The 16,462-nt window shown below is 57.4% G+C and overlaps 1 protein-coding gene across 10 annotated transcripts in view; it reads right to left on the bottom strand.

The window, feature by feature from the left end:
* Nucleotides 1-4,203: 4,203 nt before the first annotated feature.
* Nucleotides 4,204-16,462, bottom strand: part of RALGDS (ral guanine nucleotide dissociation stimulator) — a 41,029-nt gene continuing 28,770 nt past the window's right edge. For 3 of the 10 annotated variants that reach the window (XM_073222201.1, XM_017646649.3, XM_037007811.2), the window contains exons 3-18: nucleotides 15,624-15,817; nucleotides 14,965-15,096; nucleotides 13,929-14,122; nucleotides 13,130-13,695; nucleotides 12,237-12,452; nucleotides 11,828-11,931; nucleotides 11,441-11,525; nucleotides 10,439-10,507; nucleotides 9,982-10,068; nucleotides 9,500-9,532; nucleotides 9,102-9,223; nucleotides 8,817-8,912; nucleotides 8,286-8,487; nucleotides 7,880-8,122; nucleotides 6,600-6,714; nucleotides 4,204-5,243 (exon numbers count right to left, since the gene is read on the bottom strand). In XM_073222201.1, coding sequence (XP_073078302.1) covers nucleotides 5,068-5,243; nucleotides 6,600-6,714; nucleotides 7,880-8,122; nucleotides 8,286-8,487; nucleotides 8,817-8,912; nucleotides 9,102-9,223; nucleotides 9,500-9,532; nucleotides 9,982-10,068; nucleotides 10,439-10,507; nucleotides 11,441-11,525; nucleotides 11,828-11,931; nucleotides 12,237-12,452; nucleotides 13,130-13,695; nucleotides 13,929-14,122; nucleotides 14,965-15,096; nucleotides 15,624-15,817 — 2,634 coding nt within the window. In that variant the 3' untranslated portion in view covers nucleotides 4,204-5,067. The remainder of the gene's footprint in view (nucleotides 5,244-6,599; nucleotides 6,715-7,879; nucleotides 8,123-8,285; nucleotides 8,488-8,816; nucleotides 8,913-9,101; nucleotides 9,224-9,499; nucleotides 9,533-9,981; nucleotides 10,069-10,438; nucleotides 10,508-11,440; nucleotides 11,526-11,827; nucleotides 11,932-12,236; nucleotides 12,453-13,129; nucleotides 13,696-13,928; nucleotides 14,123-14,964; nucleotides 15,097-15,623; nucleotides 15,818-16,462) is intronic. The other 7 variants (XM_017646651.3, XM_037007813.2, XM_037007816.2 and 4 more) reach the window with 6 other exon arrangements.

Genomic DNA, 16,462 nt, shown 5'->3' with positions numbered 1-16,462 from the left:
GTCGGCTCACCCACTGCATACCTGTGGGCAATACCTTATAATTGCCCTATATAAAGAGCTCCGCCCAGCGCTCTGGCTGCACGGCCGCGGGGGAGCAGAGGCTGGGGTGGTGGCGGCTCCGAGGACAGAGACTGAGACGGTTGCGGGGTGAAGAGGGAGGCAGAGACCGGCTTGCTGCAGGAATTCTTGCCCCGAGGTGGACGGGACTCTAGTGCTTACGGGCCACCCTGAAAATGAAGTTGGGCATAAACTCTTTCACCCCAAGAACATTCCATTGTTCCATTGTCATTATTTGGTCTCACCGAATCAACAGTGAACTTGCCTGGGGCTGAATTCACTGGCAGGACGGCCTGGCAGAGAGAGGGGAGCCTGCTAGCATGTTTCTGGGGGAAATCAGCTGTACAGAGCTACAGCAATGCTGCAAACACTAGCCACAGGGAGCAGAAATGCTTGTGGAGTCCTAGCCTTAAAAGCTGCCTCACCCATCCTTCCTCTGGATACGAAACAAGCAGGAACAGACAGAGACCAGGATCCCGGCAGGATTCTGATCCAGGTAAAGGGCCAACCCTGGGCCCCTCGAGAGAACTGAGGATGCACAGTCCTGCCTGGCCAGAGGCTAGTAATCTCCCCCTAATAATCTCCCCCTGGGCCTTTTCCTTTCTACTTCTGCAAATTTTGATCTGCTTACAATTTCCCTCAGCACAGTAGGCCAGAGTCTGACCTTGAAATCTACAACTTAGTAATTGATGGGCAACAGAAACCGCAAGACAAGCATAAAGTTCCCTCTTCAAAAAGCTGTAGAAAGGTAGCTGCCGTCCTGGGTCAGAATATGGTGTTTGCAAATGTTATTTTTTAAAAATCAGGGTAAATATAAAATATGACCATATAGCTATTTTTACGAGTACCATTCAGGGCCATTACTTCCATTCACACTGTTCTGCAACCATCGCTATCTAGTTCCAAATTTTTGTGTGTTACCCCAAACAGAAACTTTGTACCCATTAAGCATTAACTTCCCTTCTCCACGCTCACCTTCATGATCTATTCTACTTTCTGTCCTAATCCACTTGTCTAATTTAGATATTTCTTCTAAGTGGAGTCATTAGTTTTCAGGATCTATGCACGTTGTTGCATGTACCAGAATTCCATTCCTTCTGGTGGCAGAATCATATTCCGGTGTATGTGTTGGCATAAGGTTGTGCACAGTACTGTGACAAGCCCCTTGATTCCTGTGAAGTCGGTAGTCATGTTTCCATTTTCATTTCCGATTTTGAGTCTTTCCTGCTTTTCTTCCTAATTAGTCTTAGTTTGTTGATCTTTTCAAAGAACCAATTTTTGGTTTTGTTGATTTTTTTTTTCTCATGGTTTTTCTCTATTCCGTTCGTCTCCACTATCGTCTCTAGTATTTCTTTCCTTCTGCTGGCTTCAGGTTTAGTTTGCATTTTTTTCTAGCTTCTTAAGGTGTATAGTTAGGTGTTTGACTTGAAATGTTTCTTTTTTAACGTGTCTACCGCTATAAAGTGTTCTCTTAGCACCGCTTTTTGCTGCATCCCATTAAGACTTGGTGTGGGGTTTTTTTTGTTTGTATTCATCTCAAGGCATTTTCTCTCTCTTGTGATTTCTCCTTGACCTGTTGGTTAGAGTGTTGTTTGACTTCCACATGAGTATTCCAGCTTTCCTTCTGCAGTTGGCTTCTGAATTTATTCCCCTGTGACTGAAAAAGATACTTTATGTGTTTTCAATCTTTTTAAGTTTATGTAGCTGTGTGGCCTAGTAAATGGTATGCCTTGGAGAATGTCCCATGACCCTTGTGAGGTGTCTTCTGCTTGCAGTGTGCTGCCTGCTCTTGCGGGGCCTCTCAGGTTGGAGGTGGTTCAAGCCCTCTCTCCTTAGCGACCTTCCATGTGTTTTTCTTCTAGCCATTACCAGAAGTGAGGTATTTGTCTCCAACTCCCTTCAATTATGTCAATTTTTGCTTCATATATTTTGTGAGCAGGTATGTTTACAATTGTTATTTCTTCTTGAACGGAACCTTTTATTAATATATACTGACCTTGTCTTGTGACCTTTTTGACTTAAAACCAATTTTGTCTGACAATAATAAAGCCACCCCAGCTCTCCTTTACTGTTTTCATGGATTATCTTTCCCCATCCTTTTACTTTCAACCTTTTTATATCTTGTATTCAAGGTGAGTCTCTTTGAATATAGCATATAGGGAGAGCATTTTTTTAAAAAATCCATCTTGTCAAACTCTGTCTTTTGATTGGAGTTTAGCCCACTTATATTTATAGTAATTACCGACCAGTTCTTGCTTCTTTCATTTAGCTATTTGTGTCTGTCTAATATGCCTTTTTGTTCCTCAATTCTACTTTTACTGCTTTTTACGGATTTAGTTTATTTTCTACAGTGCACCATTTTCATCCCCTTCTTCCCTTGCCTGTATATTGCTAAAAAATATTCCTCATTGGTTATCTTTGGGATTACAATGACCACCTTGACCTCAAAACCACCCGGTTTGATACCAACCCTGTTTCAGTAGGGCACTCTCGGCTCCTGCGTACCACCATCTCTTCCTGTGTTGTCACAGATTCTATCTTTATTAGTGCTGTTCCCATTAACACAGACTTATACTCATTTTTTGTCAATTTGCCTTTTAAATCATATAGGAAAAAAGTGGAGTTACAAGCCAAAAGTGCAACAATACATTTATAATCACCTATTGGTTACCTCTACTACTGTTCTTTCATTCAGCCTGAGGGGCTCCCTTTAGTACATTTGATAGGCGGGTCTACTAACGAACTCCCTTAACTGGGAGTGTTTAAATTTCCCTTCATTCTTAAACGTAAGTTTGCTGAATATAGACTTGTTTTTCTTTCAGCTCTTTGAATGTAAACACGTCATCCCACTGCCCTCTGGCCGCCTTCATTTCTGATGAGAAACCTGCTGTCGATGTCATTAGGGAGCCGCTGTACGTGATGAGCTGCTTCAAGACTTTTTTCTCTCTTTTGACAATTTGCTTACACGTCTTGCTGTGGCTCTGAGTTTATGCTGTAGTTCACTCGAGTTTCTGAATGTGTACATTTATGTCTTTCATCAAATTTGGGGACCTTTCAGCCCTTAACTCAAATCTCTCTGCTCCTTTCAGACTCTCATTGTGCGTATGTTGTTGCATTTGATGTCGCCAAAGTCCCTCGGGGCCTGCTCATTTTTCTTTTTTCCTTTCTGCTCCTCAGGCAGAGTAATTTCATTGCTTTTTAATCAAGCTCATTAATTCTTTCTTCTGCCTGCTCTAATCTGCAATCAAACCCCTCTAATGAGTTCTTCATTTTTAGCTATTATATTTTTCAGCTCCAGAATTTCTATTTGGTTCCTTTTATAATTCCTGTATTTTTATTCAATTCCCTATTTGTACCTCATTCTCTTGATTTCCTTTAGTTTCCTGTCCAAGTTTCCTTTAGCTCATGGAACATTACAGACAGTGGACATGTCTTTTTGACTAGTATTTTCAACATCTGGGCTTCTTCAGGGATAGTTCCTGTCAAATTCTTTCTCTTCCTGAAAAAGCGCTCTTTTTCCTGTTTTTGTAACTTGTTGAGAACTGGCTATGAATATAATCTGGAAATGAGATTCTCCCCCTTCTCAGGGATTGCTCTAGTTGCTTGTGGAGGGCTGTAGTCTTTGGTTTCTATAGTGACATTTCCAAACTACTTTTGCAAAACCTGTGTTCCTTGCTGTGCACCGTCACTGACACTTCTGCCCGTTGTTTTGGTGGCCAGTGTGTGACCTGGCAAAGGTTTCCTCAACTGTAGAAGTCCAGCAGTCCTTCATCAAGTGGTTGTTTCCATGGTGAGAGACTGACCTCCGGAGCTTCTTACTTCACCATTTTCTGTCAAAAATATTATTTTGAAAGACACTGAAGTCTCAGAGGTTGCTGCTATGCCCTGCAAAACTGCCTCTGACCTCTGATGCCAGGGGCTCCGAGGGGCTGTCTGAACTGTTGTACAGTTTAGTGACACCCAGGTGAACACCTGCTCTCTGAAAGGCAGACGTGAGTCAGAGAAGGGCGGCTGGCCTTTCTCACTCTCCCTACATAAAATACAGTGAACTCCAATAGCCGGAGGTCCTGTTTGAACATGGAATGTGAGACTCTTATTGCATTTAAATTAGCACAGAAGGTGAAAGAGCAAAACCGTCCCAGGCTATAGTAGAAACAGGATTTTAATATAATATTCAAGTCTAGCATTTGCTATTTACAACAAATAAATATTGCCCCTCCCCAAGTGGTAAACATTTTTTCTTTTGTCTTTTATACAAATATTCAACCCCCCCTCCCCTTCCCCCAAATCCCCTTTCCCACTGACCCCCGTCTCGAGTGGTCTCATCAAGCCCAGGATACAGTGGTGAATGGCACTGTGTTGTCAGATTCAACATCAACGGGCCTCAGCTGAGACCACCCTCACCCTCCGGGTGAAGAGTGTGACCCATGGAGAGGGTCCCTCTCCACCAGGGGAGGCGGGGGCGTGGGGGTGGGTGAGACTCCCTCTCAGTTGGCCCTGACGATGGAATCTTTGGTGCAGCCTGAGAAAGGCTAGAGTGGTAGGAGGAGGGGCCGGGACCCCACGAAGGGCCTGGGCCGGTGCCCGTGGGCATGAGGAGAGAACTGCAGTGGTCAGACCCAGTAGATGAGGGGTGCCCATGGGCACAGGTGGCAGTGACTCACACCTGGGAAGGTGGAAGGAGTGCACAGAGGGCAGGCAGGCAGCATGCAGGGCTCCATGCCCATGGGCAGTGCCACTTGGCGAAGTCAGCTAGTCCTCTGGTTCCAGAGAGCAGAAGGCACCTGAGGCAGCAAGGGGTCCACAGGAGGCCAGGTCAGCCTGCCAATGGGCAGGCGTCAATCCCGGCAGCAGGAGAGGTCGGGGTGAGATGAGTCTGGAGGCGGCCTGGGCTGGCAGGTGGGGCGGGAGGTGCCTGCCTGGCCTGGGCCTCTGGGGTCTAAGTGCTCAGCAGCTGGCCAGCAAACCCTGCAAAGGGCAGTCCCGAGGCTGGCCAGCACCTAGGACCAATCAGAAGATGCCCTTGGCGATCCTGAGTCCCTTCTGCTTCATTCGAGGGAGGGTCGAGCTGGCTCCATGCCTGACCTTTGTCCCTTTGCCGAAGGCCCGTTTCTTTAGGACAAAGTCATAGTTGGCGGCAGAGTTCATGGCGTAAAACACGTTGGCGTTCTCGGGGATCCTCAGCTCTGGTGGGGAGGGGCAGAGAGAGAGTCAGCGGGGTTCACAGGGGCCTCACAGGACACCTACCACTTGAGAGCCCCGCACAGTGGCAGGCCTGAGCCAGAGAGCTGAGACGCCCTAATACAACCCCAGGAATGTACCAAGGACCCCTCTGGATGACACCTGCCTGAGGACACTCTTCTGGAGCACTGCTTCTAAGGGGACCCTGACTCCAGAAGTCCCCACCTCAGCATGGAGCTGCAAAGGGGCCATGCGTCCCTCCCCTGCTGCCCTCACTCATCGGGATCTTGGGCTGGAACAGCCTTTCTAGAATCCAGAACACCTGCCCCCCTCATGACAAAGACTCTGGGGCCCAGCCAAGAGCAGGCCTTGCTCCAGGCCTCCTGCGCCAGGATCTAGGGCGGCCTTTGTGTACCCTGGGTACCAGGCACCCGGCAGTCCTTACTCTCGGCTCCCAGTTTGCACCCATTTGCTCTGTACTGGAGCCTACTATAACCCCAAACGGCAGGAATTCATGCTTGGGCCTCCATGTGGCTCCAATTCTAGTTTCTCAGCCTGTCTGTAAGTGGAGGGACCACCTGCCCTGCCCACCTCACCAAAATGGTGCAAAAAGGTGAGAGAGGATTTAGAAAACGTCCAGGGATCGTGGAGTCGCTACACACTGTGCTAAGGGCTCAGGTGTAGGAGGTAGGGCCTCCGGGTGGTGCACAGGTCATGAGAGCAAAGCCTCAGAAATGGGATTAGCACCTTAGAAGACAGCCCCCAGAGAGCCCCCGCACCCCTCCACCATGTAGGACACAGGGGAGCTGGCCGTCTGCACCCAGAAGAGGGCCTTCCCTAGAACCTGACCAGGCTGGCACCCTGACTGTGGACTTCAGCTCTGGAACCGTGAGAAATACATTTCTGTTGTTGACAAGCCATCCAGTCAGGGCTATCTGTTACAGCGCCCAGGGTGGACTAAAACAGTGTCATGTGTGTAGGATTTTAACACATTTGGTGCTTAGTTCATGGCAACCCGACTCTTTCCAAGGCACATGTTTCCCATCCTAGCCAGAAAGTGTCCCTTTGAACAGCCTGTGGCTTGGCTGGCTGGCTGCCTTATCCCAGGAGCAAAGCCTTCTCGCCTCACCCCTCAATGCAGCCAGCTGTGCTCTAGGTCCCCCAGAGCCTGTTCATACCCAGGGAAGGGCACAGGAGGGGGGCCCAGCAGCCCCCGGGAGGAGAGGAGACAGCTGGTGTCCAGAGCTGCCCCAGGGTAGGGTGGTTTGTGTACAAGGTCTGCTCCCAGCCTGGCGGTGCATTTTCTGGTGTGATGCTGACCCCTGCAGCCCCCCCCACCTCACTCCAGGACCCTAACTTACTGCGTTCCTCCGAAATAACCTGCACCAGTTCATAGTCATCCGGCGCGTCCCCATCCAGGTTATGTTTGTCCATGGCCTTGCGGATTACGGCCGGAGCCTTATCTTGGCTGGTTACCTGGATCGGGGCAGGGGGTAGGCCATCAGGGCAAGGGTCCTGGAGTAGCTCCCCCAGACTGCAGTGGCCAGGGGCCCTCGGGGCTGCCTCGGTACTGCATACAGAGGCTTGGCCTCGGGCTGGGTGCTGGCTCCATGGGGCCTGGCCACTTTCTCAGGCCCTTGGGGAGGCCTCCATGTAAGTGAGGGGCCTTTCCCAATTGTACCCACTGCCATTCTCCCACAAGCCTGCCCCCTCCTCCCACCCCACCTAGGGAAACCTCCTGCCCCCAGGGGCTGCCCCCCTTGACCCTTCCCTCACAGGACAAGGGTATCAATGAGCCCAGGAACAGCGCTGAGGCCCGCCTGGAGGAAAGAGGGAAGGAGCCGGCCGGACACCCGGGGGCTGGCTATGTGCTAAGCCTGAACTGGCTGGAGGCTGCAGTGGTGGCCAGCAGAGCCCAACTCCTGCCCCCTTGACCCTGAGGGCCAGCATGCAGGCGGGCCTTAGGCACAGAGTCCCACAGGTGACTGTGTAATGGCAGCTGGGCCTGCTCCTGGCGGTCAGCACAGGGTGGATATGTAACGGGGCACCTGACCCGGGGTGGGTGGACTGGAAGCATGTGGGGAGGGCAACTGGCTCCTCTGCAGCCTGGGGTCTGGGGATGAGGAGAGTGCCCCCCAACATACAGTGCCTGTGGGCAAACTGCACTGGCCGATCTCCGCCTTCAGGTCACACCCCATGTCTGAACACTGCTGGCCACCTGCTCGGCCGCCTGCCTGAGGCAGCCGCTCTCCTCCTGCCTGGACTGCAGCGCAGCCTCCGACTGGCCCCATGGGGTTGGCCAGGCCACGCGCCCCTCTGCAGCCGCTCCGTCCCCCTCTGCGCTTCCCTGGCCCCTTACCCTTCACCCTGGGCCTCCCCGTTGCTCCTCCAGCCTCCAGGAAACCCCTGCCTCAGGCTTCGCAGCTCTCTCCTTCCTTGCCCCCTCCCCTCCTGCAATTTCTTCCTGAAGCCTCCCTGACCCTTGACCCAATCCTAAGGTCCTGCCCTTGGCGCTGACCCTCACCAGCGCACAGGCTGTGTTCCTTCCCTGTCTGGCTGCCCACTGGTCCTTCCCGCCTCACTAGGTCGGCCCAGGAGGGGGACAGGACAGGGCACCCCATGGATCTGCCCTCAGGCTCACCAGGATGCTCTTGTACATGTTGCCGTTGTCCACATCCAGGCTGACGCGGATGATGCAGCAGTCGCCCACCTGCTGGTTGTAGAGGGGCAGCGATGAGCTGTGGCTGCAGACCCCTGAGAGGGAGCGCTGGTGGGCGCGTGCGGCGGCCACAGGTGGGGTGCAGGCTGAGGAGGAGGAGCTGCTGCTGGAGGCCGAGCTGATGCCAGAGGTCTCCGGGGACGACTGGGAGGCTGACTCCCAGAACTGTGGGGATGGCACCATTAGCAGGAGCCACGGGCCCTGCAGGGCACCTCTGGGAGCTCTGCTCGGGAGCCGGGCTTCCTGGCTCCTGGTAGGTGTGCAATGGGGGATGCTGGCCCCAGGAAGGGCGGCTGGGGGCCATCAGGGAACAGGGTGGGGCAGTCACCTTCTTTTCCTGGCCATCAGGGGACTCTGGGACAAAGCTCATGTTGCTCTCTTCCACGTCAGAGCTGGAGGAGCCGGCCGAGTGGATGCTGAGAGCGTCAGCAGTGTCCCCGCTGCTGAGGTAGGGGCCGCACCTGAGCTGGTCGCAGGACTTGGAGTGGGAGCTGCCGCCGGTCCTGAGCTCCGTGCTGGGGGCCTGGCGGCTGCATGGAGGGGCCAGCTTACTTGGGGGCCTCCCCTGAGACGCATCCCACCCCTGCCCCCTGCATTCTGTGCTCCAGGCCCTGGACCAAGTACTCAGTCAGTCCCCAGCACCCCATTCCTTCTGGATGTCTGATCGATCACTTAGCATCACTCCACCTCCTACGGAGGAAATGGAGGCCCGGAGAGGGGAGGCAAACGGCCCCGGAGTCACAGGGCCGCTCAGCAGAGGGGCTGGGGTCCCAGTGCCCACTGTCTGTCCCCCAAAGCCCGCGCTCAGCCCAAAGCTTCCTTCAGCCCCCAGGGAGCCCCCGCCCGCCTGGGCACTTACTCGCTCCAGCGCTTGACGATGGCCGTGTTCTTCTTGGCCTTGAGGGTGTTGCTGACTGACTCAGAGGGAGGTTCCAGCTCACAGGACAGGTTGTAACTACCAGGCAGAGCACCACTGAGCCACCGAGAGCCACGTTCAGGCCTCCCTCCCCACAACCGGAGGCCAGGTGCCCAGCCAACAGCAGGTAACAGAGTCCAATGCTACCAGGAGCCCGTGCACAGGCTCTCTGGAGCGGGCCCCCGTGGATGTCCATCCGCACTGAGCCCAATTCCTGCCCGGCCTCACCTCTCAGTCTCGCTGAGCGGCTCCATGGTCCGGAACCAGGCTCTGAAGTGGTCCTCGGGGGCAATGCTGTAATTGTTGCAGGCCGACTGGAGCAGCTTGATCTGGGCGATCACTTCGAATTCCTGGGGCCAGAGGGAAGGACAGGACTGCGATGGCTTTGGTGGGGGGGCTGGGTGTGGCCTGCATGGGGGGGGCAGTCCTGGGAGAGCTGGGTTCAAAGAGCCCCTCCCCAGAAAGTCTTAGATTCCGCCCTCCTGTCCCAGCCCCCAGGGGGAGAGGTTCCCCCTTCTTTCCGTATCCAATGTCACTACATACATATAATGGAAGGTGGGGAACAAAGTGTCCCACACAGCTGGGTCTCTGGCCCCTGCCCCTGAGCAGGCACTGCACGTACTCACCTTTCTCCTCTTCTCAAAGTTGATCAGCCTCCCCTGGAAGGCAGACAGCCAACACCCATCAGAGAGTGTCCCCTTGCCCACGGCCTCTCCCCCCACCCAGGCTGCACTACTGAAAGCACACACCAGGGGGCAGGGCATGCACATGCGCCTGCACCTTGGTGGGTCCTGGGTCTGGGGGCAAGTGGGCCCAGCCTGGTCCCCATGTGCCTGACCCTGGAGGGCATGGCCTCTCCGTTCATGGCCTCTGCCTTGGGGAGAGCTGTGTCCGGCTGGGCCAAGCCCTCCTGCAGCTCTGAGCTCACCCTGCCAGTGCCAAGCTCTGATTACTCAGTGGTGAGATGGGCAGGTGCCCTGGCACACAGGTGTGTCTGGGGGCTCCCGAGAGGCCAGGCAGGCCTGAGGCTCCGGGGTGGGTGAGGAGGAGCTCTCCACTCTGGCTTCAAGGCCCGGCCCACCCCACCCTGGCTCCTGGGCTCACTCACATACAAATAGTCCTTCATGGCGGTGTCCAGCATCACCAGGTCTGTGAGGAAGGTGCCCAGGTAGGGGACGGTGCCCTGGATGACCCCCTGGGACATTGGGGCGGAGCTGATGAGCAAGGCCCAAGGCCCCTCCCATGGAAACCCCTCAGCCTAGGTCTCATCCAGGCGCCCCTGGAGCGGTCTGGGACCTGGAGCCATCTCCCCCAAACCCCCTCCCAGAGCCCATGGACCCCGGCCTGCCTCCGGTCACCTTCCAGGCCTGGTGTCTGGCAAATCTCCAAGGTGACATGGTCCCTGGGCCCTCCCCGCCCCAAGTCCGCCGTGAGCCGCTCTTGCAGGCCTCCGCTCTGGTGACTGAAACTAGGCCCCCGGGACACCTGGCAGGGCGCCGTGGGCTAGGGCTCCCGTCCCACCCCAAGGCCGGCTCCCTGCCCCACTGCGGCCTCACTGCACTCACTGTCTCCTTGGGCCGCTTCTCAGCTCTCTTGGGGTTCATCTCCAGGGTGGCGAACTTGGAAGTCCCCTCCTGCCAGGGTCAAAGATGGGATCAGAGAGGCTTCCTCCTCTCGCCACTTTCCCCTCCAGGGGACCTGACCTCGGGCCTGGGTCACTGGTACAAACACTGGGCCCACTTGGGTGGGGCTGTGCACGAAACTCCCATACTTTCTTTTCTCCCCCATCACCTCCCCAGCAGGTAGGCACCCTGGGTCACCCCTCCTCCATTTCCCAGAGAGGAAATGGAGTTTTCTATGCCCCCTGCATAGAACTCTGCACCCATCCACTGAGGAAGGGTCTCCTTGGGGCCACCTCCGGCGGCCAGGAGCCATGGGTGGTGACACTCTGCTCGCCCTTTTATATTATATGGAAGCTTCTGCGCAAGGTGGATTCCTTACTCCCATACTGTTCCCACAGGCTGTCGGCATTCATCACAGCTGACTTGGGCTCCCAGGGGAGAATCCACCAAGATCCCGGGGGATTCATGTGCGGCACCTGCCTGAGGGCACAGGTGCTCCCAGATCTGCCTCCCAGGTATGGTCGTGTGCACCCACCACGGCCCCCCTTGGGGACCTGCCCTCTGGGCATCCCCCGAAGTACACTGTCCATCAGCAGTGGGGGCCATCCCCTGGGAGGTGCAGCGCAGACGGAAGGGGCAGCACGAGCTCGGCTGTGTGGGGGCAAGCTGGCTGGGAAGGACGGGACCCTGACCCCTGACCCCAGCCACGAGGAAGCTAAATGCCAGCGGGAGGGACCAGCCAGGATGACCTGCTAGGGCTGCCGGCTCACCACCCCTGTGGGAGCACCCTGCTGCTCCCCCTCCGTCCCGGCACCAGGGCCTCCTGCCCCCCAGCTGCGCAGGGACCAAACAGCCCACTCTCTACGGAGTCCCCACAAGACAGGGCTGGCGTTTTTCAGGGAAACTCAGTTGAGAAGCCAGCTCCCTGCCCACCTCTGACTTTACCTTAATGAGCAGCTCTCTGCTCAAAGAGTAGTTGTTCTCGTCAGAGAAAATCTCAGACAGCTTCTGAAAGACTCGAAAGCTGTCCCTGGGGAAGGAAGGAGAAACTTGGGAATGGTGGGAGGGGTGTGCGTGTAAATCCATTTTACTTTGAAACCAAAGACCCAAGCAAGCTGCCTGAATGGGCGGTTTTCAAACGGGGTTCCACTGGGCCTGAGGACTAACAGATAGGAAACAGAGTCCTGCGGCAGACAGCAGGCCGAAGCCGTGGACCCTTCGAGGCCCTGCCCACTGGCGGGCCCTGCCCCGGGGTTCCTTCCCTCCTGGGAGGTCCCAGCTCATGGCGGGGGCAGGGCCCACCCCAGAGCTCCCAGAGAGAGGCCTGCCCACCTGGAAACGTCTTCCCACATTTTCTTCAACCGGTGGATCGAGTTGCTCTGCAGGGCAGAGAGGATGGCGTAGAGGGAGGAAAAGTTCTTGAGGACTCGGCATTCCTGGGCGGGGACAGAACGGGCCGTGAGGTGGGCAGGAGGCCCCCGCCAGCTCCTGCTGCTGCAGCCCTGAGCTGGGACCCTCCCGCAATGAGACAGACGCCCAGGGTTCCCGGACAGCAACACTCTGTGGAGGCAGATCTGAGCAAAGCCGAGGGAGGAGCTCGAGGAGGGAGCGAGCGCCAGGGCAGTGGGGTGTGCGAGCCCAGGCCGGTGAGGCCCTGGCAAGGGAGGGGTGGGGTCTCTGCAGGGGCCTGGACCAGCCGTGACCCTGGGAGTGGACAAAGGCACGCCCCTCTGGGACCTACCCTGGCCACCTCGATCCAGTGCTCCACCACCCTGGCCCTGTCACGGGCCGTGGCGTGCCGGCCCTTCAGGCAGGTGGTGATGACGCAGTTGGCCACATTGTTGAACTGGGTGACAGTGGCGCGGACGGTGGGCGCCAGGTGCTCCTTGCCCTTCTTGTCCCGCTGGGACCAGATGGAGCCCAGGCAGTGGTAGGGCACCACCCTTTTGAACAGTTCCTGGGGAGGAGGGGAGGCGTCACGTGGCCTGCCACGTTCCGGCTCGGCATCCGCAGTGCCCCAGTGCCAGGCAGGGGCCCCGGTCAGAGCGGAGCTCAGAATGCTAAGGATGTAGCTCAAGCCTTGTGGCAGGGGTGGGTCTCTGGGTTTTGCTTCCCCCCACTGTGGGCATCCAGCACACGAGTGACCCAGGATGAAACGCAGGCAGGAGTTCAGCATTTTCACCAGCCTGGCCTCACTAACGCAGGGCAGCTCACACCTGCACACACCAGGTGGTGCCTTTAGCCCCCAGCACGCCTCAGGTCATCCCCCCACCCTTCACTCCGGGTGCTACCACTAGAGGCTTTGTCTGGTGTCTGCCACGGACCCAGCACACATCAGGGCCAGGAAGTGTCGCGGCTGCTGAGGCCTCCTGGGCAGATGGGGGGGGACGACTCCTGGGGCTGGTGGTGCCTCAGTGAGCTCCCCTCCCCCACCAAGCAAGCCCCCTCATTTAATCCAATCACACTGTGTGGGGGGCATGGGATCGTCACCTCCTCAGTCTGGAGATGACACGGCACGTAATGGGGGAGCTGAGATCTGGGCCAGGATGTCAGCTGTGGACCAGGGATAGGTGGGTCTGGGCAGATGCCAGAGGCAGGTGCACCCGGCCCAGCAGGCTGAGAGGAGCTGCTCACCGCATCCATCAGCGTGAACTGCTCGGCCACCAGATCGGGAGGGAACGCCAAGACGTGGGGCTGCTCATGCAGCTCATTCTCTGCAGCCACAGGCAAAGACCAGGAAGGCTCTGGGGTTGGAGCTGAGCCTGACTCGAAAGTTTGCAGTAGGACCGGCCCCGCCTCCGGAGTGGGTGCAGGAGCCGCCAGTGGGGTTGGCAGTGGCTCTGGCTCCAGAGCTGGTACTGGACCCGGTTCCACAGCTGGCAGTGGCTCTGGCTCCAGAGCTGGTAGTGGGCCTGGTTCCGCAGCTGGCAGTGGCTCTGGCTCCAGAGGTGGTACCGGACCCGGTTCCACAGCTGGCAGTGGCTCTGGCTCCAGAGGTGGTACTGGACCCGGTTCCACAGCTGGCAGTGGCTCTGGCTCCAGAGGTGGTACTGGACCCAGTTCCGCAGCTGGCAGTGGCTCTGGCTTTGGAACTGGTAGTGGCCCTGGTGCTAGAGCTGACAGTGGCTCTGGCCCTGACACTGGCACTAGCTCCAGAGCTGGCACAGGAGCTGGCTCTGGAACAGGATCTGGTGACAGAACTGCAACAGAGGTTCAGAAACATGCCAGCACTTCCAAGACAGAACACATGTCACTGCCTTCCAGAGATGCCAGCCCAGGAACCCACCCAGGAACCATTCTCTGGCTGGATCCCCAGATGGTGGTCTGACACCAGTCTTTCCTGCCAGCCCAACAGCAGCTTCTAGAAGCTCCTTGCTGTGTGTCCAGCACCGCCCCTCCCCATGCGCTCATGTGCACGCAGCCCTGCTCTCACCGTATGGCTCGGCCCCAGTGAGCTCCGCATGTTCCAGCTGGGCCAGCAGAAGATGGGCACGGCGCTCCAGGTCAGAGCCAGGCATGTTGAGCTGCACGTAGGCCACCAGCTGCTTGAGGCAGGGGAAGTCCGGGGGCTGACAGAAGTCCTCTGAGTACTGGTCCAGCCAGGTGCCCAGGATGGAGGAGATGGCACTGGAGGTTAGGGGTGGGCAGCAGAGTCAGAGGCCTGGCCTCTCCTTCCATGTGGCCCTCTCATGGTGGCCCTGTGAGGCTGGGCTCCTGGACCCTCCCCACCCTTCTGGGGCCCCTTGGCTGTCCAGCAGGGTCAGGCCTGGTCAGCAGGCACGCTGGGAGTCCCTGCAGGAGGGAGTCCTCCACCAGTGGTGACACCACCTCTCCCTTCCTCGGGGAAGCCTGGCACAGTCCTCTGCCTGGCTCCTCCCACTGGACCATCAGCTCCAGGGAGAGCAGGGAGGTGCTGGCCGGCTGCTACTGCCCTGGCAGGCATTCAGTGGGTGCTGCATAAGTACGTGAGGGTGGAGGGATGAGCAGAGAGCATCCGTCCTGTCCCCTGGCCTGCCTGGGGACTCAGAGCCTCAACCTACAGCTCGTTGCCTTATGCTCTGGGGGCACATGGCGGGTCTCGTCTTCCCACTGACACTCTTCTCAGCAGTTTGGGTCCAGCCAGCACAGCCCCGTGGGCAGCTGGACTCAGGAACTGAGGTACGAGGTTGACGTGGGAGCAGGTGGCTCCCACACCTTCTGGGGCCCTCAGATTGGGGCGGAGCAAGCAGTGCTGGCATGGGCCATGGTGGGACGGACTCTCAGGGGCCAGGGACTCTGCTGCCTGGGTCCCGGGCCTGCAGTCTCAGCTGACTCCCTTCCTCCAACAGGAGAAACCCCCAGACCTCAGCCCTCTAGCAGGACTCACAGGATGTGTGGGAGCTGATGTTCTACTCAGCCCCCCCCACCAGCCCAAAACTCCCCCCACCTTGGAAACAGGAGGCCCTCCCATCAGACCACAGCCCACTCACTCCTTCAGCTGGTCCTGGGGTCCACCGTCCACGCTGGAATACGGGAGGATGCATCCGTATCTAGAGGGGGCCGTGAAGGCGTCACTTCTACCGTACCTGCTATGATGTCCCGGGTCACTGGCTGACCCCCGACTGGAATGGAAGCCGGGAGGGCAGTGGGTGTTGTCTGCCCCGATCACGGATTTCTGCTGAATGTCAGAAAGTGCCGTGCGGAGGAGGGGCTCTGTGTGCATTTGTCCAGTGAATGAAGCCCAACCAGCCCTTACAGACATCTGAGTGGGCCTGGGACCCCTCTGCCAGCCCCCGGGGTCCCTGCTCTGGGAACTCCCAGGAGGGGGATCCCCAAGATAGAATCGGCAACGTCAGAATGGAAGACAGCTTGGCCCAAGGCCACAGCACACAGAGCCAGAGGCAGACAGCTTCCTCACGGGCGAGGGGAACCCTGAGGAGCACAGCCTGGCCCTCGGCTCCTCCCCAGGCCGGGCACGGGCTCGGCTCTCTCCATGATTTCTCCCATTGTCCCCACAACCCACGAGGGGGGTTCCTGTAGCACCCAGAGTTCACCGGAGCAACCTGAGGCTCCGAGAGGCGAGTGGTGTCCCCAAGACACACAGCCAGTGGGTGGCGGGAGCCATGTGCACGGAGGGCTGGGCGCTCACCTTCTGAACAGCAGGTCCAGGACCTGCTGGGTGGTGGTGAAGGCTCGGTAGGTGCACAGGAAGATGGTGACGTAGGAGAGGTCGCTGCCCTGGAAGGCAGGCACCAGGTGCTCCACCAGCTTCTCCAGCGTGCCAGCCTTCACGGTCCGGACCTTGCAAGTCTCATACAGGCTCAGGCCTGACTCATTTTCACACTGGGATGGGACAAAGGGGGACGCACAGTCAGCGGCAGCACCATGGGCCACCAGTAGGGTGGGGGCTGGAGCTCAGACCCACTCCCCAGGGCTTGGTGACTTGTGGCAAGAGCTAGGACATGAAGGTCCCCAGCAGAAAAGTTCTCAGATTTAAAAGCAGAATTTGAGGTGGGGATGGTGACATTCTGACACCTTTGGGTGGCTGCTGGCTGAGTTCACTGGCATAGTGGAACCCCCCCCCACCACTGTCCCCCGGAGCACACCCACTCCAGAGAGGAGAGAACAGCTTGGCCGGGGACAGCAGGGGGCACTCTGTGGGGACACTCCAGAGGGTCAGAGCGGCACCGGGCACACAGCCGCAGAAAGGAATCACAGCCAGGTCCCAGGGAATGACAGCCTGCATCTCCGTGGTGACCGGCCTCCCTTCTGGAATGTGACGCGGCTGCAGCCGGCCCAGCTTGGGCCCTGGAAGGGTCTGGGCCTGGGCCCCGCAGGATGGTAAGCTGCAGAGAACTGTGTCTAGCAGCCTGAGCCCCTGCCCCTTTCGGGGGGAAACAGCCCTCAGCGTAGTGTGGGGGAGGCCGGGAGGTGTGGGAGGACAGTCAGGGTGACGGCTACATGGGCAACAGGGGCCAGGAGTTAAAA

This window comes from Manis javanica, chromosome 2 (genome assembly GCF_040802235.1).
Source record: "Manis javanica isolate MJ-LG chromosome 2, MJ_LKY, whole genome shotgun sequence".
In the NCBI taxonomy this organism is placed as follows: domain Eukaryota; kingdom Metazoa; phylum Chordata; class Mammalia; order Pholidota; family Manidae; genus Manis; species Manis javanica.
This window is presented reverse-complemented; position numbering and strand designations above follow the sequence as displayed.